Below are 25,940 nucleotides of genomic sequence, written 5' to 3'. Positions count from 1 at the left end.
CCCTCTGCAGAGAGAACAATACCATAAAAGCTATTAAAACAATAACGAACTTAAAGCTTAGTCTATACTATAGTTAGTCTACTGGTCTGTACTATTGTAAGCTTTTAGGGTGATAGTCAGAAAAAATCCTGGGCCCTAAGTGTGGCTACAGTGTGTCAGAAACGGTTTGGATTTCGACCTACGGGAGTCATAGTTCGCAGTAAGTCTCGTTCTTTATGTCGCCATTAAACTAATTGTTTTGATCAGTGTAATGAAAGATTCGATTTTATTAGTCTTTATTTTCATTTGTGAGAGTGTATAATATTATATAATTGTAATTGTAGGTAGAAAATATTATCATCATTATACTTAATGTTGAGTTAATGAAATAGCAATATGGTTTAGTAGTTATGTCGTGTGTTATGTTGCTATAGTCGTATTTTTTTTTATATGGCTCTGGCACGATTTGTGCATTAGCCAGCGTCAAGTATAGGATTTTTTATAATTCGTGCTTGTCTTTAGAAATTCGACTGTGTCCTCCATATACGGTTTAAGCACTCGCCCGGTACCGCACAACCCTCTAAAAGACCGAGAACAAATTTAAAATAAATTAAAACTTGCCCTCGAACCGGGAATCGAACCCGGTACCCCTCATCTAGCTGCCACTTAATAAGACCGCTAGGCTATGAGGCCCCTAGTCGTATTTTTAATTAGATGAAGTCAACTTTACGGTGTTGTCGGTTTTTAATGAAATAAAAATAGTGTTGTGACAAAGTGAATGATTGAAAAAACTCCTGAATTAATAATCGGTGATGGCACTAGTCACCACGCCGCGCTTTGTTATAAACCGTCAAAAAACTGATTGTAGTTACATACTACTAGTACCTAACTTATATCAGAGCACTTTTATAAAATTTTAAATTAGAAATAATATTCTTTTATTGTTTGAAATGATTAACTATTCACACTCATTGTTCACTCATCTGATTGAACAAGAACTGAACGTATCACTATTACTTTAAATATGGCAACATTATCCAACAACAGTTGGCTTCGTCTAATTAAAAATACGACTATAAACAAAGATATACGCGGCACATATACTCTCAAATTAAACGTACGTCTGTCCCATGGTTCAAATGGGAATTCGGGACATCAAATAAGACCTTAAGGAAAAACCCGCAGCAGTACAACTGGTCTCGGAATCAGATAACTGTTTTGTGATAAAAAAAATTCTCAATAGGCAAGTAACAATCCGTCGATTTTTCGGTCTAAAGCATGCCGGTTTCCACATGTTTTCCTTCACCGTACACTCTGTACTGTGGTTTGCACAACGGAGAGTCCACTGGTACACAGCGGTTCAAACGCCCATATGGCTTAACACGTGCATTCTCAATACTTCACGGTCAAACAAAACGGTCCGGCTTCCGCGTAATCACCGATATTATCTTAAACAACTACAACATCCAAGAAAAAATATTAACTTGGATTACGAATTACCTACCGGAAAGATAATGGAGTTTTTTGGTCGCGGACAAACATTATAATATATTATAACCAGGGGCCAGAACCCCAACCTGTTGCACAGATCCACGTTATCAAAGACGTTGCTACTCAATGCTGTCTCCGACACTATCGATATATTTATGTTTTCGCAGAGTGAATTCACAGTAGCGATATTGTGTATATTATGTGTTTGATATTATAGACTTTATTGTATTTTAATTATTCTCGATATTACCGTATTGGCATAGTTTATAAGGATAAGGTATGTATTTATGTAATAAATAAATAAATTTATTGACTAGTGTCATCACAATGTCTGCCTTAACCAAAAAATTGGTGCACAGCCGTGATTCAAACGCAAAACGTGTGTTTGCACGTTTAAACCACTAAGCCAAAACTGCTCTTTTGTTTCTTTTATATAACATGGCAAACGGGCAGGCGGCTCATCTGCCGGTTTCTCAACGCGTGGCATTTTAATATTTATTATTATATTAATTTATTATTTATAAAAAAACTACGTTAGTGTATTTAAATGTGAACCGAAGTCAAAGTTTTATAAGCTTATCGTAATTAAGTCGCTATGTCATCGCAAATCCATACGACAATATGATTTATAGCAAAACCACAAAGATTGAACACGTACAAAAAGTATGTTCATAGCTTATAAGCGATAGCACAATGAGAAAAATCATCGCACAGTATACACTGACGGGAATTTTTAATGTGTTTAGTTGATAGCTGTGTATCGTGCGTGACACTCGTACGGCGAGATGTGTTAGGACATTTTCAATAGTTTATTGTTATTTCCATTGCAGTTCATCTTTCAAACACGGATACAATTTGGTTCAAGGTATTTTACTTTATAATACAATTTGTTATGCCGATAACAATATTGATTTGTGATTCTGATATAACTCGCGCGCATGAATAAAACTTTCGGTTCGATTTTGGTTTTGCTGCTCGCGTTTAAAACGTTAAATAATGATCTTACATTTGTTAACTACATAATTACAATAAACTGAAATTATTTAAGAACTAAGTGAATTAGTAATTCTTATACTATTGATAGCCTTAACAAAAAAAATCTAACTAAATAAATACTAATTACCTTCTGAGATTGGATTCATAACGTCCTTCAAACCGTATTAATATATATAATGTATTAATATATGTTTGTAAACAATTAATGAATAAAAAAAAATGTGCGTGTACTAGTGTACACACTACACACGTTAGAAGTGAAACTTCTTTATGACCTTATTTTTCAAAAAAATATCTATATGCAACTAACTTTACAGAAATTGGTTAAATAAAGTTAAATTAGATAAAGTTTAACAAAAGGCTTTTAATATCACAGACTTGAATACAAATAATACAATTATTTCATTTTACCTTATTACCACTAAGATTATTACAGAATTTCATAAATTGTAATATAATTTTTAGTATCATTGTTATAGTTATTATAAATTTTTGTTATTAATGGTTTAGAATCTCTTCGAATCAACCGTGGTAGGGACGAGAAAAAGACGCGCGTAACGGTCGAATGTGACGCGTAACCGAAACATGTGACGCGTAACCGAAAAATGTTACACTAAATTTTTTTCCAACCCCGATAAAGAAGTTTCACTACAAAATATAATTGTTAAACCGAGAATACAGTATGACCCGGAAAAGTTCAAATTGTTTAGAGTTAAAGTTAAATCACTACTCTGTCGGTGTGTTGTCCCTCGTCCATTTACTTTCGTCATTGAAATGCCCGAAGCAATGGTCCTTAAACTTGAGAAAATCCAAGTTCCTTAAGTAAAATCTTTCGGGACTGATAGAAGTAGAATAAAGGTATGAATAGTTGTGCCTATTTGGATCAGACTTTTAATGTTCAAATAAATAGCTGGTAGTTTTAAATAATACTGCTTTGTGAAATACTTATAATGACAGAGTTTCAGGGCATAAACATATTATTTACGGTCTTCTTGCCGCATGTCGGCGGAGAAGTGTTGTCCTAGCGGCTTCAGTGTGCGACACTCATACCTGAGGCCGTAGATTCGATCCCCGGCTGTCCACCAATGCACTTTCTGTGCGCATTTTTAACATTCGCTTGAACGGTGAAGGAAAACATCGTGAGGAAACCGGCTTGCCTTAGACCCAAAAAGTTGACGGCGTGTGTCAGGCACGGGAGGATAATCACCTACTTACCTATTAGATTAACAAATGCTCATGAAACATTCAGAAATCTGACGTCCAGATCTAAAAAGGTTGTAGTGCCCACTGATTTATTATTATATATTAATAGAGATAAGTCGCCGTGTCTGAGTCGGCAAGTAAAATATTCATTGTAGGGAAAAGATTTCATATAGATATATGCAGGATATATAGAAATTCGTATTACAGTTTCAACGGTATGTTAAAACGCAACGGGAAAAAGGCATGTATAAAAGTATGCGTTTAAAAAATACTATAATATATTGATTATAAATCAATGAGTCTGACGGCAATCTTTTAACTAAAGTACTCTTTCGTTCTTTCTGTTAAATTGTGTTCACGCTGTTAGGAAAAGAGACAGATGATTGCAATTACACTGCTTCATTTGAAAAATAATGTTTTATATTTACTTTATTTAATGTAGGTATAAATCAGATATAAATCGCAAAATTCAAACTCTAGAGGAATGAATAAAGCGGGCTAGATTCATTTATATGTATATTTTGATTGGTAGCTAAATTAGTTTATTACATAATTATTCATAGCTTTTATGAATAAGCCATATATTATATGTTGTCCGACAGGTAGTGAAGCGAAGAATTAAATTCACACCAATTAGTTTATTAAAGCTAACACGGTAATTGGTGAACTTGGTATAAACAAATATCAGTATATCCTTAATTGAGATTTGTGCTAATTTAATTAGCTTTAATGAAGGCAACATCACTTCAATTATCAAATTCTGACATGAAAGAGGAAGCTTATATCTTGAACAATTTAATAATTAATACGCAATAAAGCATGTTTATTTTTAGAACTTACCAAGTGTATAGGAACACGGGAAATTTTTTAATGTTAGCTACAAATCTGTTAAATATGGTAAAAGAGATTTGGGTATTGGTTAATTCGAGACTTTTGCGAAATATAAATAGAATTATGTACATGATAATAACAATTAATGATTAATAAGATGGGTGTGAACTATTAACCACAAAATGCGGTGTTAAATCGTAAATGTTTTCGGTCTTCGCGGAATAAAGCTAATGAAGTTTTTTGAATTAAGAAAAAACTAAAATAATGTGCTATACTCCGATTTTTCATTGCGTAGAATTCTGACATTTCGTAAGTGTTGCTACTAAAAAAGTTCTCCACCGAAAAAGGTGTCCCTTTTGACTTGAATGAATTTGACTCATATGAGGGCAATATAAAATAAAATACTACGTATTTTTATGTTTTACCTACAAAAAGGTAAACCTAAATATTTACCTACTCAAGTGACCTATTAAAAAAATAACATATATTACAATATCACAAACAAATTTATTTTATTTTATTCTTTAGCTGGCGTCACTGCCTACTAATTTCAGTTTCGTAAACCTTTTTAATAAAATAAAATGTTATCTAAACTTGTGCGTTTTTTACTGTTTGTGATGAAAAAGGACGTAATTATCACTCGACGTTACACCACTTTTAATGTCGAGTACCGCACTTAATAAAATGGATATATTCACTAACAAATAAAATGTATGTATAGACTCAGATGTTCAGACTCTTATTGAAATTGAAAAATGTGCCCGGTCAAAAAGGTTTGCCATCTCGGACATGTGAAAAAATTATAGTTTTCAGAATTCTACAGAATTAAAAATCGGAGTATATAATATTATTCGGTTTTATTCTGAATTTATTGTAGTATATCTTACCGTGAAGAAAATCAGGATTTGATCACTAACCACACACTATTCTATACGTATTATGATTTAGGAACTTGGATACTATATTAATCTAAGATATTAAATAAAAAACATAAATAAGTTATAAATGTCAAGTACATTTTATTGTCACATAACATTAATTAACCATTAACGTATTTTAAAACTTTGGATCTACACAAGACCTTCACAACTCACCGTTTCATTCATTCGATTTGTCATTACACATCACTTCTAACCTTGACTCTGGTTAAAAAGTAAATATTTGTTTACCTTTTAAATCAATTCAGAATAATGTATTTTAAAATACCACGGAGTACCGCATGTTTTCCCGCATAAAATCATTCGATTCTATGCTAATGATAATGATGAAAAATGAGTTTACTTTTTTGCTAGCGTAATTAAGTTACAAACACTTCACATTTATAGCTTTGTTTTTCATCGCATCGGTAGGAAAGCCAACGTAAGCGATAAGTTAATTATAAGCCTTAAACATTACTCAAGCTTAAACTCAAATTCGTACAGTACAATTCCATGAATTTTAAGATGTCTATCGCCCTGTGATCTTTCATCTTGGGCTCAGATTTCTGTATATGTTTCTTCATAATTATTTTTACTAATTGGCAAGTGGGTCTCGTCTTTAAAAAATAATAATATGTTTATTATGGAACATAAGACACAGGTATCACTTATTCCACGTCATTAAATTTGAATAGGCATCCTACTCATCAGCAAGAAGACAGAGGGTGGAGGCCGAGAGAAAAAGCCGGGGTAAAAATCTCTCGGTACTCTTTTAAAATAGCAAATCATCAAACAACACTTATTTTAAAACAAATATCTAAATCGAATTAATTAAAAGTAGCCTGTCTAGCACTAGTCCCAGGCCCTTTTATCAACTAGATAATCGTTAACTTTATGGTGAGCCTTTTTACACAGCTTTTCTTTAATACATTTCTTAAATTTATTAAAAGGCAGAGATAAAAGAGCCTCTGGGATTTTAATGAAGAAGAGTATCCCTTTTCCCAAAAAAGAATTACTAACTTTAGATAGTCTAGGTAGTACGGGGAAATTGTAGCCTGCGTTTGTTCCGAGTATTAACATTGTGCGTATGTTCTGTTCTAGTAAACTTATAACTATTTTTGTATACATACATAATATTTTCATAAATGTATTACAAGGGAAAGGTATCTAAGTATATTAATTTCCTTGAATTTATCTCTCAGAGATTCCCTATATTTTAAATTATAGATTGCAGGAATAGCCTTGTTCTGCAGGATGAAAATAGTTTCATTAGTTAAATCAGCAGCATGACCTCATAATAATAAGCCATAAGCTATTAAACTGTGAAAGTAACTAACATAAACAAGTCTAGTTGTATCGACATCATTTAGTGAGGGAATTTTTTTAACCGCATAAGTCTCTTCGCCAATCCGTTAATATGAGGGGACCACTGAAGTTTTGAATCCATGGTGATTCCAAGAAATGCAGTTGTATCATCCTTTCCATAATTCCTTCACTGTACGAGAGAGTACTGTGAGAGAGTGTTAAATGCGTCCACTGCGAGGTCCGAATCCACTTATTTAATTATGATTATGAGATTAATTAATATTTAAGAGAGCCGCATACTCAAACCGAAAGGTTAACCCCGCTCTTTGTGATATCAAATCTCATAACGAAAAGGACTCACGACTTCCAACATGAATTTTGAATATTTTAACATTAGAAGCAGGACGAATGTGTGTCATGAACGCATCATAGAAACGTAGCTTCGTCCTGTATAAGAAAGGATATTTCACCTTTAAAATTAACTTGAGTACATTAAGTTTCAGCGTGTTTTTATATGTACGTAAATTGACTGAAATATGTACATATACGAAATTTTCTCAAAAACTACCCAGTGGATTTTGACAAAAATTACACCAGAAGATAGCGATTTATAGGGAACATTTTCATGTATACTTTTTAATGTTTTGATGATAATTGACTGAAATATGTACATAAACGTAATTTTCTCAAAAACGTATCGGCGGTCGCGCTCAACTCAGTCGTAAAGTAGTCATTTTACGATTTGGCATTCTGATAAGGAGGCTTGTAGTTTATTGTTTTACAGAATCGCAAGGCAGACCTTAAAGGTTGTAGCGCCACTAGTTTTTAATGGGGAAGGCTAAAAAGGATTTGTAACATGCTACAAGACCGTTACATGGTTACGGAAGTAGTGGAATACAAGAAAAATAAAGCTATTTATAAATGCAACTCGAATAACTTTCATAAACTGTCTCTGAAGGCACATCTGGTCCAGCAAAAATGGCAATTGAAAGTAAAGTACGATTTTGTACAGTTTAATATTCAAAGGTGGAAATTTTATCATAAAAATGTGTAGATTTTTGAATAATTGCACACCTTTGTAACTTTTCACTTTTAACATTTGTCCGATCGAATAAACGTTTAAACTGCATTTTTAATATTGTTTTTTAACAAAGCTTGTTTGCAATACAAAAAAACTTTTTGCAATATATGAAAGCGGGAACTGGAGTGTAATTTGGCTTGATATACCTGTATACATATAAAGCCATCGCGGAATAAGCTTAAAAGGAGTATTAAGAATAAGTGGTTGCCTGTAAAAGATCGCTCGGAAGCGATAAGGCCGCCAGTTGCCCTCCTTTTCATTTAATTATGTCAATTGTTTTATTTCTCTTTATGCAATGAAGTGTTAATAAATAAATTCATAGCGCTATATCTCCTGCATCATGACACACACACATCTGACACACTAAAACACAGCACAGCCGAATTCGGTATAAAGTATTTAATAATTTTTATTGATGTATTCCTTTCAAAAATATTTGAATATTATATGTATATACACTCGGCGTCAAAAAAATCGCACCTTTCCTAAAATTCGTGTCAAGCGATTATAACTCCGAAGATCCTTCCTGTACCCTATCATTATTAGTATCATTTGAAAGCTAATGAAATCCCTTATTTGAAAACGGTAGAAAATTGGCCACCACCCCCAGAAAAAAAGAAAATTCTGGGAAAATGTGAAACAATGTGTATTCTGATCAAAATTACAAATAAAAGGAACAATACAAAAATTAAAAGTAAACAATGACAATCCTTAAAAATTAGTCTTAAAACCTAGTGTTGCCTCCTCTAGCCCTCCGACCAGCTTCCAAGCGGTCAGTCATGGACCTGATGAGCGTCACGACGTGTTCCTGGGGAATGTTGTCCCACTCCTCGATGACGGCACCTCGAAGCTCATCGAGAGTGGCAGGAGCTGGATTACGGGCCCGAACTCGCCGTTTTAGCTCGTCCCAGAGGTGCTCGATAGGATTGAGGTCGGGGCTTCTTGCTGGCCAGTCCATAACCTTGATGCCAACTCGACGTAGGTAGTCCTTGACAATCAAGGCTGTGAGGCACCGGGCGTTGTCGTGCATGAACTCGAAGTTGGCGCCGACAAAACCTGCGCATGGGACCACATGCTCCTCCAAAACCTCGGTGATATACCGGTGGGCAGTCAGAGACCCCTGGCCGCGACCATCTCCAGCTCTGGAGACGCACACGAGGTCTGTCTTGCCGTCGATAGAAATGCCGCCCTAGAACATGCAGGATCCTCCTCCATACCCGACGGTTTCCACGGTGCAGGCTGGTGTGAAACGCTCCCCTGGTCGCCTGTAGACTCTCTTACGCATGTTGTTGGTGTACAGGCCCACTCGGGTTTCGTCGGAGAACAGGACATTCCTCCACTGGTCGAATGTCCACGGCACGTGCGTTTCGTAAAATCGCTTCCTTTTCGTCCGGTGGATGGCAGTCAATTGGGGGCCTGTAGCAGCTCTTCGGGGCAGCAAATTCTTCTCTCACAGCCTTCTTCTGATAGTGGAGACGTTGTCAGCTGTCCTTCGAGTAGCTCAAAGCCGCTGCTGCAGCTCCACAGCGTTGGAGAAGCGGTTCCGCAAAGACGTCGACACAATGGAGCGATCACCTCTGACGGTAGTGCAGCGACGTCTCCCGGATCCATGTCTCCTGATGTAACCTCCAGTCTCTTGGAACCGTTGGTATACCCGTTGCACTCGAAATCGGCTGATTTTCAGTTGCCGAGCAACTTCAACCTGCCGTAGTCCGATTTGCAGTAGGGCCACCACTTGAGCTGCTTCTTTGCCATGGTATCCATTTTCACTGGGTTTTTTCTTGTCGAAGCTCTTCAGGAGTGACCTCTGTGACGTCTGGATAGCGAATAACCCATAATTGACTTTTACCCCCTCGTTTTATACGCGTCCAGGGTGGTACAATTAGTGAGCCTCCAAACGCGTACATCGCCACTTTTTAATCAAAGTGCTGGCGATTTGTGGTTTCTGATTTTCCGTAAACAAATGATTATTTTTTTGAAAGCTTATTAATTGAGCTTTTAAATGATACTAATATTGATAGGGTACAGGAAGGATCTTAGAAGTTATAATCGCTTGACACGAATTTTAAGAAAGGTGCGATTTTTTTGACGCCGAGTGTATAACGTATTCCATCTTTGGCTACTTGTTTAGTATAATTGTGTTTTATTATATATAATTTATGTTAGCTCTAGGAATACGAAATATATATCTACATATATAAAAAAGATATGTTTAAGCCAAATGGTGCGATGTGTTTGAGACTACTGTCAGACACAAAAGGCTGAATAAATATTATAACTATTATTTCTTGAGTATTATTAAAAGTGTTAGTTAATCTGGAATTAGATATATTCATCAAATGTTTAATGTTACTGTATATTATATAATCTCAGCCCGATATCAGTAAATTTGTATAGTAATTACAGATTCATTACACATAAGATCTTCAACGATTTACTTTGATGACGTGTCCTGATTACGATAATTATCGGCATATTCAAGATTAATTTCCTTACATTTATTGTTATTAACATTAAAAGTTTAGATATTGAAAATATTAACTCAAAATTTCTTACACATCACCTCAAGGCTGGAAGTCTTCCACAGTCCGATTCACAAGGTATTTTATTTTGCGAACAAGCGAACTGTGGAATCGACTCCCGGTGTGGATCTTTCCTGGAATACACGACCTCCAATTGTTTAAAAAAAAGAGTATACTCCACCGGCAACGCACTAAAATGAAATGCTGTAAAAAAAATATATTTAGTCAACAAGAATACTGGCATATTCTAAATTACCCTCAACACATACTTTAAAAAGTAAAATTATAGTTATCTTTGGAAGCTTGAACACAACCTATATTAATCTATTAAAGTATTATAAATAGGATTTTTTTTGTATGTTATACGAATAAACTGACCGATTTACAAGAACTTTCACTATTACAATGCTAATTCCTGAATAACATAGACTATATTTATTTTCAGAATACATATTAAAAAAATAACAATTTCCAGCCATTTCAAGTTATTACTGTCTCAGGTTGCCTGTAATAACTAACAGATAAGTACATCGTTTTACCACTATGCCTTTGCATCAAAATGTGGTGATTTGGCCAAGGCAACTGTGTAACCACCTTAGTTAAACTTTGTTTTAAGACGTTTTAGGAATAAGATGTAAATAATGTGAAGGCAAATTTGTTTCTAAATTACGCTTGTAACTTCGTTTATGACCAACTGTTGTGTAAACAAGATCTACATTAAACTGAGAACAAAGAAACACAGGAACTATGCAATAACTTTAACGCAACAAAGAATTAATAATCTTTAATAGTCTGTTTTAATTCTTCAAACGCTTTTCTTTTCTTGAAGCACCAAAATTCTTGCGCAATGTATGCTTACATTACGGCATAAAAACTGTATTCCTTTTTTTAGACAACACGTATTTCGCAGTAATTTTCCATAAACATATCCAAATAAGTGAAGAAACGTGACAAAGAACTTGCATAACAATGATACCTAAGAGATAATAAGGTTCAAGTGTTCATTTACATTGTGCAAAACGCCATTTTAGTTTACATCTGCCATATTGTCATGATAATTTCCACCTACTGCTTGCTCTGTAAAAGCGTTTTATCAAATTAAGAAATAATTAAGCTACCGAGTTTGCTTTAAGCGCTTAAATCTAATTTTTAATTACAAGATACAATATTTCCGTTGTCACTTATCACGTGACTATAAGAAAGGATAACAATTGATTCGTAATGTTACCTCCTTATTTGTTCAAATTAAGTCAAGCTAATTAAAAGTGCCTAACTAAAGTCTTCTGTAAAATTGTTTTTAAAATAATGTTCTTCATAATATTATTTTATTCTATAAGTTAAGTCGTTTGACAGGTTGAAGGTCATGGTGACAAGAAAGCCGAACTAAACATAAACGATGTATATGCGGTATTTTTGCTTTATAGTAGTTTTTTAAATAGAACAGGGGGCAAACCTGATGTTAAGTGATATCGCCGCCCATAGACACTCTCAATGCCCGAGGGCTCGCAAATCGTTGCCGGCCTTTTTATTTGGTACGCTCTTTTCTTGAACGACCCTATGTCGAATGGGTTCGGAAATACTTTAGTGGGCAGCTGGTTCCATATAGTCGTGGTGCGCGGTAAAAACTGTATTAAAAAAAAAATATTGGTTGTTTGTAAAGTAGGTTTACGATCGAGATGTTTACGTGATAACGTCTTATTGGTGATATAAGTTTTTAAGTAAGGAATTAATGAAGATAACAATTTTTTCAAATTTTAAATTACATCTATCGTTTTATTCACACTTTTGATGATAAATTTCGGGTGCAAAATGACAAGTTTACTTATTCGACTATGATATACATTTTTCTTCATACATTCACGGAATGACTGGCAGCGCTCGAGATGAGACGGGAGATCGGTCCGTCTCTCTCTCGTTATACCTGCGATCGCGCTCGTGAGGTTTTGGTGTGACACAAGTTTCTGAACATGTCACCCGACTAAAACGATTTTAAAGACGTTATCACGTCAAAACGCTCAGTTGTGGAACGACGGACGTCGAGGTGGTACGGGTGGTATTTCGTATTCTGCCTCGACGTCCGATGATGAAACTCAGCTCCAGGTATTAATCCATGGTAAATACGGTAGAAGATGCAGAGTGACCCCACATCTCTAAAATTTACTTGCACTTAACCTCTCGTAAATAGTAAGATGTTGTTTAATATTAAACTGATTAAGAAAGTAATAAAGATCTTTCAATATCCTACTTTTTAGCTATAGCGACCAGCTGCATACTGATTTCAGATCTTGCTACAGCTGCATTTCATAACCGTTCCATTTAATTTCAATAATTTAATAACAGGAAGTGAGACAGAATATGATAAAGCTTAAAAGAAGCATTTTGATAACAGATAAATAACTTAATTTGATGCAAATTTCTAAATAAGAAATTGGAGTTGAACTAATAATACTCCAAACATACCCTTACATAAAAACCGTTTTAAACGACGTCCCTTTCAGTCAAATTATATTGACGCTATGGGAAAAAGGGACAGGTTAACGTGTTAATAACAAGTCTTATTTTTCATGAATACTTGAACACAGGGGTGAAATTTATGATCCTTATAATGATTACCTTATGTTATTAGCAACTGTAATATTTTGCAGAAAACTATTGTTTTTCTAGAAACCTAGCGGGCTGATAAGAATAAAAAACAAAAAATGAGTGCTCTTGTTTAACATGTGCTGCATCTTTCATTGAATTGTTATCTGTCAATCGGAATGACGGATCGCGTCGCGTATGATTAGAATATATAGAAGAAATACTGTTGACCAATCACAATCAAACGAAACGCGCCCCACCAAACTACCACGAACGAATTCATAATTGACCCATACTTATAAAATGTCTATAAACATATCTACTACGATGGGTCGTTAAAGATAAACCAGCAGGAGCCTAATGACTAAACAGCGTAGTACTATCTTGGAAAAGGTCGGTCGAAGTCATTAAAGAAGTGATAGTTCAAACATTCCTTTGAGTCATAAAGGATACTGGAATTTATATTTCTATTAGAAGTTTTAGTTGGTCACACTGTGAATAAAGTTTCGGAGGTATAAACCTCAATAATGCCTATCTCAGTTGACTATCTCTCATCTCATGCCTAACTATTTGTCTATGCTGAACTGACAACCCACGATTTGGTATTGGCTATTGTAGTTAGAACTAGAATAACCTTTTACGTAATAAGCACTCGTGTTAAATTTTGGTTCTTATATCCTCTTTGGCTGGAGAATCGTTGTAACAGTTTTTTTTAATGGCTCTGGCACGGTTTGTGCATTAGCCAGCGTCAAGTATGTACAAGAATTTTATAATTCGTGCTTGCCTTAGAAATTCGACCGTGTCCTCCAAGTACGGTTTAAGCACTCGCCCGGTACCGCACAACCCTCCCAAAGGCCGAGAACAAATTTTGAATTAAATTAAAACTTGCCCTCGAACCGGGAATCGAACCCGGTACCCCTCACCTAGCTGCCACTTAATAAGACCGCTAGGCTATGAGGCCCTGATTGTAACAGTTTTTGAACTTTATGTCAAAAACGAGACATTGACATTATACCAACACGTAATCTCACTTAAGGCGCTTAAGGTTGACAATAAGAAGTGATTTACGGCGACATAATTAATTGACACCGTAAAGTCCACTCTATAAGATTTTCAATCCTAATTAATTAAAAATAATAATTATATAATATCAATTTAATCGACCTTATAATATATAACCACTCGTCACCACAGTTATTAAAAATATAACGGAGTTAAAAGTATTTCTTAAAGAATACCATTTACCGCGTTCACATGTTTATCTCTAATTGTTTTGTGTTTTATCATTCCATTAACATTGTTTTGACACCAACGGTATAAATAAATGGCCAGGAAGCGTCGCATTATAATACAAAAAGTGAATGCATAAAACCTTGACAAGATCTTGTACTACAACAGGGAGCAATATCTTTGAAAAATATCTAATCTCACGGTAGCTAGTCTGAACAAGTGAAACTCAAACGGGTGCTAAAGCGAGCTCAATTCTCCGAGAACCTTTTATTCAGCATTTATGTATCTAGATTCCAAGAACGTCTGGCCTCTACCTATTATTTATTTAATTCTGGTATTAAGATAATTTAGATAACCAATAACGAACGTTAATAAACTTTCTACAATTTTGGTAAAATTACCAACTAGTAGATTCATTTTACGGCTTATTATTAGTTTTGTTGTGGTAACGTATTCGCGATTTCGATACTTCAACTTAGAATTAATACAATTTTATTAGATGACTTTCCCCGCTCGGGGCAGAAAGGTTTATTTATTTATTGAAGTACACAACATCATATATACCTACGTATAATGCATTTTCTATAGTACAAACAATCTATTCTAAAATACATAACAATTATGGTGAACATAAATTTTACAAAAAAATATAAAAATACAATGAAAATAACAACTTCAAATTTTAGTTTTTACGAGTAATTTTTTGCTGAACAATGCGGTTTAGGTACCAGATAGGATAGATCGGTGTAGATAGCTAAACTAATTTTTTTTTAAAGTTGATCAGCCTACCACCGAATATATCAAGCTCTGGATAAGTAGTATTTATTCTGTTATATTCGCGAAGAATTCAATTCAGGTTTAAACTAATATCATAAAGTGTTGTAATAAAAACAAAAGTGGTATTTTGTAACCCATTGTGATTCTTATATTAGCTTGAACTTTTCCGCGTTATCGTACGATAACAAAAATCCGTATCGCTGATAAATGTTATGAACATAGCCCATATAAGAGGCTATAATGTTGTTTGATTAACATTCTAATAAGCAATGAGAAGTATATATAAAACTAATATTAAAGAACCATTTGCAATAGCCGAGCACAACAAAACATTATTGCTTGTTGATCTTGACGTCATTTATTTCCTTGTTTATTGTTTATCTGTTTTTGAGACATGCCATAGATTTTTAGGGTGTAAGCGTGGAATGGAATGTAAATGTATTACGCGCAAAGCCCTGCGCTGTGACGTGTCACGTGTGTGTGTGTTAGTTAATATTATAGTAATTTAGCGTCAAGCGTAACACGAATTTAATACGAACTATGGTTGTTAGTCTACGAAATCATTTACGACTCAAATAAACGACCACTGCAACTGATTTATCGCACTAAGCAGGTGCGATTTAAGTCACCTCAAGCATGAAATAACATTTTTTATGTTCTTATTTATATTATATTCTTGTAATAAAGAGGTGATGTGATGATACCGTGTCTTACTTTTGTATAGACTATTGGTGTTTGTTTTTAGGGGCAGACTGAAACTCATTTAGAAGTTTATTAGAAGCCTACAAGTTCGTATCAGTATATCAACTGAATTAATGAACTTTTTGATTAGGGCTTTTCATTGATTAACCATTATTTGCTTTCAAAAAATTTGATAAGACATTCTGCGATTCTGTCGCAATGTTTTTCGATAAATAAATGGTAGTACATATGTATTACATTTCTCAGGCCTCCGTAAGCTTTATACCTAAAAGGAGAATGAAACAATCAGTCATTTATTCAATAGATACCATAGGATAAACAAAGCTTCAGTAAAAAAACGGATATAGATGTTTTTTACGTTGACTAATTAATGAAAATTATCAAAACAATACGTATCAACATTATTCTCGATGATTATTTAATTTGCAGTGGCTTAACAATTAGATAAAATCTATTTATATATTTAAGAGCGTTATCCTAAAACTGATACCACTACTTGCGACATTTTTTGAGTCATAATGATTTTTTCTATTTTTTTGTTTTCTCTCATAAAAAGATTTAAAAAAAATCAATAAAAAAATTCCACTCAACATACTTTTTCCTCTTATATAAAATGTCGAAGCCTATCAACGTGCTCTTATTATCCTTTGATTCCAATAAAAGTCGAAACAATCATGACTACCAAACATAAGTGAGGTTCAAAGGGCCTTTTGTGGAATTTTGGACTAGAACAAGTGGCACCGCTTTGAGTTCTGATTGAATAATCGCACGGAACTTACGGCTCAGTTGCGGTCACCACATTTCAACTTTATTTATCTATTCCGAACCAAACATTGCTTTAAAATTGATTGACCTAAATGCATACTAATCACGCATTCTCTTTAAATTTCCTCGTAAGGACACCTCACTTAGTATGCCGAGAGTGTAAAACTTATCAGTAACATTGAACGCTGAATTAACATTGCTGACATGGCTTTAGTCATGACCTTACGGCTGTCGCTACTTTCAATACTTTAAATAACGAATAATCAATCAGCATTTTCAATACATAACATATTTTTTTATAAATGGTAACCAAAAAATATAGAAATTACATTCTTATCTATTTCAAAAATTTAATATCTACTACACATATCTTTTATAAATGTAAAGTCTTTTAAACCTATTCAACTTGTATATTTCTTTCAATAGCTCGTACGTACTCCTATTGTAAAAACTTACAATGGATATTAACTATTCTAGTTCTATACGGTTCATTTAAGTTTAATAATTAATAGCAATTCGGAGCTCAATGTGATGTTTTTATAAAGTGTAAGTTTGTGTATCTTTTAAATTGATCTTAAAATAAAATTGTATTAAAGGTTAATATCTATTTAACAGTCCAAGCTTTTCCTCATATATTGTTCCGCGTCTTGTTAATTGTTAATCATCTTAAAATAACATCTGAATTGCAAAGGTACGCTTAAAAGGTACTTTTTAGACAACCTGTAGTGTGATTGCTTGGCACTATAAATTCAGGATAGTTATAAAATATTTTTTATCTTTTTTTGGTTAGTTTTTGTTTATGTAAGTATTTACTATTTTTTCTCTTTAGTCTAGCTGCTAAGTAAAGGAAGTATACTATGGTTATTGTTCTTCAGGCAACACTTTTGTACCTTGAGGTTATTTTATAATGTTTAAGCAATAAAATAAAAAAACAACAATTTTTTTATTGATATTTCCAAACCCCACAACGGGTAAATTTGTCGTAACATCTAGACAGAATGTTTTTGGCAAAAAGTCGGAATTTTATTACTTCAGAAGTGTTTGGCCTTAATGAATCTAAGTATTTTCAAAACATTTAAATTTAAGCGTAAACGAAAGAATTTTTTCCCGCGTTTATTTAAGTTGATTTTTTTTTAATTTTAGGCATTGTAAAACATACAAAGTTACCATCACTCTATTAAAATATAATTTTATTTCAGCCGCCATGTAATAAAATACACTTTGTTATTTTTTCCATTGAAATTTTATTATGTTTTACAACGAATAGGCGCTGAAATATCCGAGACCGTGGCTGTAAAGCACGTAAAAAATTTGATAAATAAACAAGGTAAAATCACTTGAAATATGAATCCCGTTTAATTAGAAGTGACCTTTTTGGTATATTTTTCAGGATCATCTTCTAAGGGTTTGATACATAAATGTATCTATTAAAAACATGTAAGCAATTCCGTACACAACGTAAATCACATTAATCAAATTTAAAAACAGAAAGAATATTGTCTTTGGTTAACACATATAAAGAAAACTATTTGATACAAACTTTTTGCAATATTTACAGAACTCGTTTCAAGTGCTATTCACCAATTGTGGTGAGCGAGAGATACGGAAGAAAGCAGTAATCATGGACCTCAATAGTCGCTGCAAGATTAATCTTCATCGATATCACCTTCGTCATCCTTTGTGATAATCCCACTTCGGATGAGGAAAAAAATAATAGTCGATATTTCATTCTCACATTACTTCTGTTTTTCTTTGCTGCAATGTTAATCAAAACCGACTCCATTTGTACTGCAATGCATAGCAAATTTATTACTAAGAGTAATCTAAATTATCTAAAAAAACCAATGCCGCTACAACTTTTTAAGGTCTGGGCCTCAGATTTCTATATCTCTTTCGTGTTTCGTTGTTTTCTATTAGGCAAGTAGGTGATCAGCGTTCTGTGACACACGCCGTCAACTTTTTGGGTCTAAGGTATGGTTTCCTCACCTTTTCCTTCACCGTACGAGCGAGTGTTATGCGCACATAGACAGCGTCCATTGGTGCACGGCCGGAGTTCACACCTACGACAGGGATGAGAGTCGCAAGCTGAAGCAACTAGTTCAACACAAGTTTGTGCTGAACTAGTATATAATTATTTGCATCATCTTGACACCTGCTGTTCCACAAAGCGTTTTTCAAGGCACAAGGGTGTGCACCTGGTTCCAGTCGATGTATAAACCTTACACTTAGGGACCTTCAAGACTATCCCTTTTTAAAGGCCGGCAACATACACGCCAGTCTTCCGGCGTGACAATTGTCTAGTCGTTAGCGGCCTGATCATGTCTCATAAAAAACTTAATTCATAGTTATTCAGTTTTTTGTTATATTTTTGTTGGCTTCCTAACACTCTTGTGTTCCTCAAAGAATTTGAATAAGCTTCCAAATTATATTCTTATAGAAAATTCAACGACAATATTATACAATTGTATCACTCTATTCTATCAGAAGGAAGGATAATTTTCAATTTAACAAAATTAAATGTTCCGACGTCGCCAATTACGAATTCTTGTACTTACCAGATTCGTTTGAAGACAGGTATTTTATATTTCTGATTGAAATTTTGTATTTCTTTTGTTCAAAGGATATTAAAAACTTTGAATTATTTTTGATTCGCGGAATTTCCTCTCACTGTTTCTATCTTATATGTATAAATTAAATATCATATAGTCGGTAAAACTCATATATTTAAATAAAGCACAATTTTTAACTAAACGTTATCTATACTAATACTTATGTTGTATGTGTGTAAAGAGTAAACTTAGAAACTACTAGAACGATTTAAAAAGTTCCCCACTAGAAAGTTACATTATCCCTGAGTAACGTATATGTACTACTTTAATTTTCAGCGAGTCCGCGACAGGCCGCCTAACTGATATATAAGAAACCATTGGCGTATATAGGTATTTTGAAATGTCTTTATTTGTTTCGTCATTTTTTTTCTACTATGAGGTTATCAGCCTTCGATGCCTGAAACACGCCGTCTCCTCACATTGTTTTCTTTCATTTCTTTGACTTTTCTGATGTGAAAGTTCCAAGCTACACTGCTAGTCTACCCGGTAATAGGTATATACGATAAGGCGCTCGATACGTCGAGTTAAATTTAGTTAAAGAAGTTTCATTTAAATGTGGTATTCGCTAGCCAAAGACAATATTGCGATTCAAACATATCCGTAAATGCTTGCTGAATAGCAGTAATCTCTCACAAAAGGAATGCGTGACTTGAGTAATGGCATACAATTATTCAACTGTTTTTCATAATATCCCTCCATTTATAATAATTGCTTAAGATCATGTTTCTCTATTACGTTCTAAGCAGGAGTAAAGACAAAAAATGTTTCGTGTGGAATTTAGAATTAATATTATACCGGCATTTCGGGATGTTTGAGCCATCTCTGGACAAGAAATAAAGGTGAACAACAAATACCACCCCGAGATTCCTTAATTCAATAAGGACAGAAAAATGCCAATCGATAGATTGTCGTTGACAATTTCCTAGGTTCTGATGAATGGTGCATTCATTTTATAAAAATATCAAACTTTAAGAGTTTGACTTTATTCTATAAAGACTTTATTTCCAAAACTTTTATTCTTCCATGTTCATTATATCCGTTTAGGATTTTGTTATAGTACGTAAAATGTTTTAAAGAATAAATAGGTTTAATCTTTAGTACAAAAATCGAGGAAAAAAATAAATTAAACAACGCATGGACCAAAGAGATTGTACTTTTGAGAGAGATTGATAGGAAGCAAAGATTTTATTGGCTGATGATTTCGGTTGAGATTTCATTACAAAAAGCTGAACAATATCATATATCCTATCATAACCTATACAAATAGGAATCATTTTATTAATATGCCTAACGGTTACATTGAGTGTCACCTGTACTGTATTATTCATAAAACATTAAGACGCATAGACATAAACTATGACCCGAACAAAAACACTATTAATACCCAGAAAAAAGGCAGGTTAATGGCCTTAAAACGGTTTATAAGTATAAAAAAGAAGTAAAAAAGGCAAATCTATAGCGAATTCTATTAAGCAATAGATACGTGACTACGACGTTATTAATGAAGCCTCTTTAGCGACAATTCAACAGCCTTATATGTAGAAAAAAGAATAGAGGCGTCTCATCCATCTTGGACTCAAATTTCCATATCTATTTTTACTAAACATTTTTCTTTATAAGCCACGTGATCAGCCGTCTGTGCCTGACACGCGTCGTGCGCTTTTGGGTTCTTGGGTTTCTCTTGATACCCGTAAGTCTCCTCTCTCTAAATCCCTTTGATCACGATGTTTGCCCTCATCTTATGAGTATACATGTATTACTTGCGCATATAGATTTATATTTACTGCAGCGATTCAAACGCGCGACCTCACTAATAAAGATAATTACTGGACACTAATAAAGTACAGTAGTATAATTACTATTATAAATTGTAGTATTTAGAAGGTAGGCAGATAATTTTCAACTTAAAATTTTTCCTTTAGGTTTACAAGGCATAATTTAACAAATGATGAGGGAGTAACAAAAATGTCACATTCACGTTTAATACCGTTTTACATGTTATAATATGAAAATTCTTTCCGATAGTAATAAAAGCAGAAGCTCAACAAGTTGACAAAGGACGAACTAGGCAATAACTCGATACCGTTCAATGGGACGAGTACGTAATATTGAAAGGAAAACAGATTTTTCCGAGAAGGCTTCAAGAGTTTAATATTAAACATTGTGTTACCTCGTACTATAACATATACTTAATGGGTACAAAGTTTTATTAGAATGACTGCCTTGGAGTTGAAACTCAAGACGTTCAAGGTTCGACACAGATCAATCTATTAGTTGTTATCGTGAGAAAATTTATGCATCATTTATTATAGTAATACATACATATCGCTTTTGTTTATGTGTTTTTCATAGCATCATGAATATAATTTCGGTGGTATTTTCCTTACATGAGACTCTTGTTGGGTGTTTCTTACGTATTGTTTTTTAGTATTCAGCTTTGTTATTACTCAAACTAAATTTAACTTTGTAGAGTGTGACTATATATACTTTACACATACACATACTTTATTAATTTAAGGATAATATTTCTTAAAACTGTTTTAGAATAATAATTTCCAAATAACTCTTTATTGATATTAAAAAACACTCTCGTTTCTCAATATTTGTTTTAGATAGGACCTCTAACAGATTTAAAATGGCAATTGGATGGAAAGAGAATTCAAAAGGACAACAACATCGCAATACACGTCACTCCACCAGATGGAGAAGAAGACGAGTTCGTGCCGCCGCTGCGAGCGCGCCGCAAACTCAGCACGCCGCTGAGCGTACTTCCCGGCGCTGAACGGCTGAAATTGTCCGGTGAGTACAAGTATAGTCTTTTATTGACATAACCTTTACACATTTAAAGAAAAAACTTTTTAACCGGATTAAAGTTTTGTATTATTATAAATTTACAATTATTTAACATAATTTTAAATTTAACCGACGTTTAACCTGTTTGACCGAAATTTAAAATTATGTTAAATAATTGTAAATTTATAATACATAATACAAAACTTTAATCCGGTTAAAAAGTTTTTTCTTTAAAAGAGTACAAGTATCTTTAATCCTCAAAACAAGGCCGGCAACGCACCCACTAAAATGGGTGTCCATGGGTTGCGATGACTTTCCATTATGGATATTAAAAAAAATATCTAAGAACTTAAATTACGTTATAAACTACAATATTGTATGGATTAGAACTTAAATACTTACTACTAATAATATTACAGATTATAAGTTCTTTTTTTTACAAATAATATTTCAGATGGCCTACGATTATCACAAACACGTTCGTTGTCACCAATTGATCGCACTAAACGACGATTTAGCACAATGGTATCAAGCACGGCAGCTGCTGCAGTCTCCCGAAGGTTGTCTGCCACCATCGGTTGGTGCCTAGCCATGCCTACCCAGGTCAAACCGCAAATTGTCCGACAAGGGAGAGCTCTATGTCTTCAGTACATTAAGACTCAAATACGTAGATCATCAGCGTGCCCTAAGAAGGTAACGTAAGAAAGAAATAAATAGGCCCTTAGAAGAAAAATACTTTTAAGTTGTAATTAGACAGAGAGATTTGATATATGTATTATTATATTATAGATATTGATATAATGAGAACTTGTGAGTAAACGATTCGGCAATCTGTTTTACAATAAAAATGTGGTGAAAAATTACTCGGCGGACATTGTCAAGAATTCAGATATTATTTTCTTTTGATTATCATTCCTACCTAATTGCTATTTTGTAGTTACATTGTATATTCGCGGATGCTTGGCGGACCCATACGACTTCTTCGCAACAAAAAATCCCCTCCAGAGATGTGTGCTGCGATATTGCTTGCTACTCGATTGTGAAGAAGTTGTATGGATCTGGTTACCGCTGCGCTTTCTGAAGTTTTCATGTCAATTTCATGTATATCGTTCGTATTTTCATAAGTATTTAGCTGTCCACATTTAAGCATGTGTGATGTTTAAGTATAAATAGAATAAAATATGAATAAATCTCAATATATATATATGTAACCGGAATATAACAAAATCCGCATGTGGGCTTAAAATAATAACTCTCGTTTAGAATCCTACGAAAGTTTATAATTCTAGGAAATTGCGGATTTTGTTATATTTCGGTGACATAACCTAATGTTAAACCCTCAAAAACTGCCTTGCGATTCTGTAACTCACTTTTCGAACTCACACAGCGGTTTTCACAGCGGCGGTCGCGCTCAAATCAGTCGTGAAGCAGTCATTTTATGATTTGGCATTCTGAGCTCGTAGTTTATTGTTTATCAGAATGCCAAATCGTAAAATAGTAATATCTTCTTCAGCAAATAGTATTAAAACGCCTACAACAAATGCTGGAAACGGAATGCGGAGAAGAGGCAATAAACAATGTCGAGTCGGGAGTACTAGCGGCGTTACGAGCTTTATGTGCAGCGTTAGAAAGGAAACGGCCTGACGCGTTTCGACACGTGGCCCGTCAGGCGACGAGAGCCCCCTCAGCCATGCTCCGATCAGACACAGCCCTTGCGGAACTTGCTTTAGCCCTAGCTAGACGCATTACTAGAGAAAACATAACTTGGTCAAAGGTAACTATCTTCATTACGTCTTCACAAAGGATAAGTAGTGAAATAGATTATTACAAAAATACTAGCTGACCCAACAAACGTTGTTTTGCCATGTATATTATTTCTAAGAAACATTGTTTTAGTTCAATAAAAATAACTATCTACAATAATAATAAAAAAGTTAATCGTAGAGGGGTGAAAATTAGGGGTTGTATGTATTTTTTAATGCTGTATCATAAAAAAAATAAAAATTTATCTAAAAATAAAAAATAAAAATGATTTACCCCTAAATTATTAGGACTACCCTTAACATTTACGGGGATATTGTCCGATTCTCAGACATACCCAATATGCACACAAAATTTCATGAGAATCTGTCAAGCCGTTTCGGAGGAGTTTAACTACAAACACCGCGACACGAGAATTTTATATATTAGATGGAATAAATAAAGTCGTTAAGTTTTCGTAAACGTATGAAGAGATTAATGTTTCATAATTATTCATTTTCGTTGTTAAAGACTATTGTAATTAGTTCTATACAAATGAGTGTTATAATTTGTAAAATTCCACCTTATTAACTTTACAAATATGAGCGTGTCAAAATTGTGCAATGTACAAGTAAAAGCTCATTTAGTAGGTGATAACCGCCAACAAGTGCTTTTAATATTCTAGCAGTGAAAATATTATACGTTTACGAGCCATAAAGATTTACTTTTAACGTCACGTAGTATTATGTTGTAGATTCGTATTTCTATTCTCCATAAAAAGGTTACGATAACCTAAAAGAAGATTTAAGGGTTTAATAACACAAGTGAACATTACTTTCGTACGACCTAAGGCCGATGTTTTTTGTAACGATTTTATATCTATAAGAAGCCAGTGCTTATATTACTGCTCTCATACTGATATCACAAGAAAAACTAAGCAGTTAATACCAATTATTAAACAAACTGTATAGTATTTCCGTTGGTCACATTCACTGTTTGAACAGATGATCGTAAATTAAACCAAACATTACATACTATACCTAATTATGCTTATAAAAAAGTGTAAATAACACTAAGTAAACTGCAAATTATTCCTTTTTTATTTTTAGATTGCAGCTGTATATTGCATCTGTGGTGCATTAGCAAGAGAAGCTGCTGAGGCATCAGACAGCGAACCTGCTCTGGAACTTATAGCAGCCCCGGCGGCGGCTATCGCAGATCTCCTGCATGAGGAACCTGGCAATTGGGTTGCCAGTCATGGCGGTTGGGTACTGACAAAATATAAACACAAAGAAAGGACTTAGTGAACAGCCTTTGATCAACTTTGGTCGCGAGAAATCAGAAATGCCATTACCTGCACAATTAAATTACAAAGTAGCAGGGACCAACTAAGATCCATTCTTTGTGTCTATGATGAACCCTCAAAATTTGTTTAATTTTAATTTAGAATATTAAATTGTTTTTTTTTTCAGAATGGACTTATTGAGCGGCTGCGCGTTAGTGAACGCGACCAAAGATCCGAAAAAAATTTACGTGTTATGATCTCCATCTTCGTGATTGCCTGCGCAACCCTATTTCTTCTTCGCTTTTTATCTATTCTTACGCAGTAAATTGTTCTGTAATTTATTAAGTATTTTATGAATAAAAATTTAAGAATCGCATTTACAACGAAAATTAGTTTAAATAACCTACTAACTTATTCACGCAATCTATATAAATAAAAATTTTAAAGTGTACAGAGTACCTACCTAATATAGATAGGCATATTTCAGGGTGCAAAATACAATCGGCAACTGCAAAGACAACTGTAGATCAAACTAAGAAGCTGAAATTTTTCATAATGTATTATTTACTATTTATCGTATACTTTCAAATACGTAGATTGATATTGGACATTTATCATATTTTGCCCTAATTTGCCCAAGTAGAACTCCAAACTTTTACAGACTAACCAAGAGGCAATCAATTATTCAATTAAAGAATACATAATTAAATGTTCCACATTAATTAATTATGTAATCTTTAATTGAAATTTTTGGTATTCAAAGTACAAGTTACTAGAAATTTCTTTATTATAAGAAATTTTTCTACTAATATAAAAACATTTTTTATAAATGGTTAAATTATTCCATATTATATCTAATTACTATTTACAATCAAGTATTCAGTATTTACAATTTTCTTAACCGACAATGTAATAATAGAAATAATTAAAAATAAATAAAATAAAGTTATTTACAATATAAAGCTCAGTAAAAGTTATTTACAATATTAAGCTAGATAATGCGCGCGAATAATTAAAAAGCGCGCGCTCTGGCTTGAATCAACTTTTAGACTCCATAGACTAATAAACTTGTTTTGACACTGTACTTGACTGTTGTGTCACATTAAAATCCACAGAGTAGTTACTGATACTAAA

General features: G+C 33.7%; 1 protein-coding gene across 2 annotated transcripts; it reads left to right on the top strand.

The window, feature by feature from the left end:
• The first annotated feature begins 2,182 nt into the window (after positions 1-2,182).
• LOC125056814 (anti-apoptotic protein NR13-like) lies at positions 2,183-25,195 on the top strand. 2 transcript variants are annotated; one of them, XM_047660106.1, is made up of 6 exons: positions 2,183-2,335; positions 21,601-21,787; positions 22,236-22,474; positions 23,295-23,555; positions 24,631-24,784; positions 24,994-25,195. In XM_047660106.1, exons 3-6 carry the CDS (start codon positions 22,304-22,306, stop codon positions 25,005-25,007), a joined length of 600 nt encoding a protein of 199 aa, XP_047516062.1. In that variant the 5' UTR covers positions 2,183-2,335; positions 21,601-21,787; positions 22,236-22,303; the 3' UTR covers positions 25,008-25,195. The 2 variants fall into 2 exon arrangements, with proteins under 2 accessions (XP_047516062.1, XP_047516061.1); XM_047660105.1 differs by having other exon boundaries at positions 24,631-24,789.
• The last annotated feature ends 745 nt before the right edge of the window (positions 25,196-25,940 follow it).

The sequence above is a fragment of the Pieris napi genome, chromosome 15 (assembly GCF_905475465.1).
Source record: "Pieris napi chromosome 15, ilPieNapi1.2, whole genome shotgun sequence".
NCBI lineage: Eukaryota > Metazoa > Arthropoda > Insecta > Lepidoptera > Pieridae > Pieris > Pieris napi.
This window is presented reverse-complemented; position numbering and strand designations above follow the sequence as displayed.

Bases quoted from the DNA above. Each gene is read 5' to 3' on its own strand.
- LOC125056814 (XM_047660105.1), top strand. From the start codon at position 22,304: ATGGTATCAAGCACGGCAGCTGCTGCAGTCTCCCGAAGGTTGTCTGCC. The intron at 22,475-23,294 runs GTAACGTAAGAA...TATCTTCTTCAG, and splicing joins CATCAGCGTGCCCTAAGAAG to CAAATAGTATTAAAACGCCT. The intron at 23,556-24,630 runs GTAACTATCTTC...TTTTATTTTTAG, and splicing joins AAAACATAACTTGGTCAAAG to ATTGCAGCTGTATATTGCAT.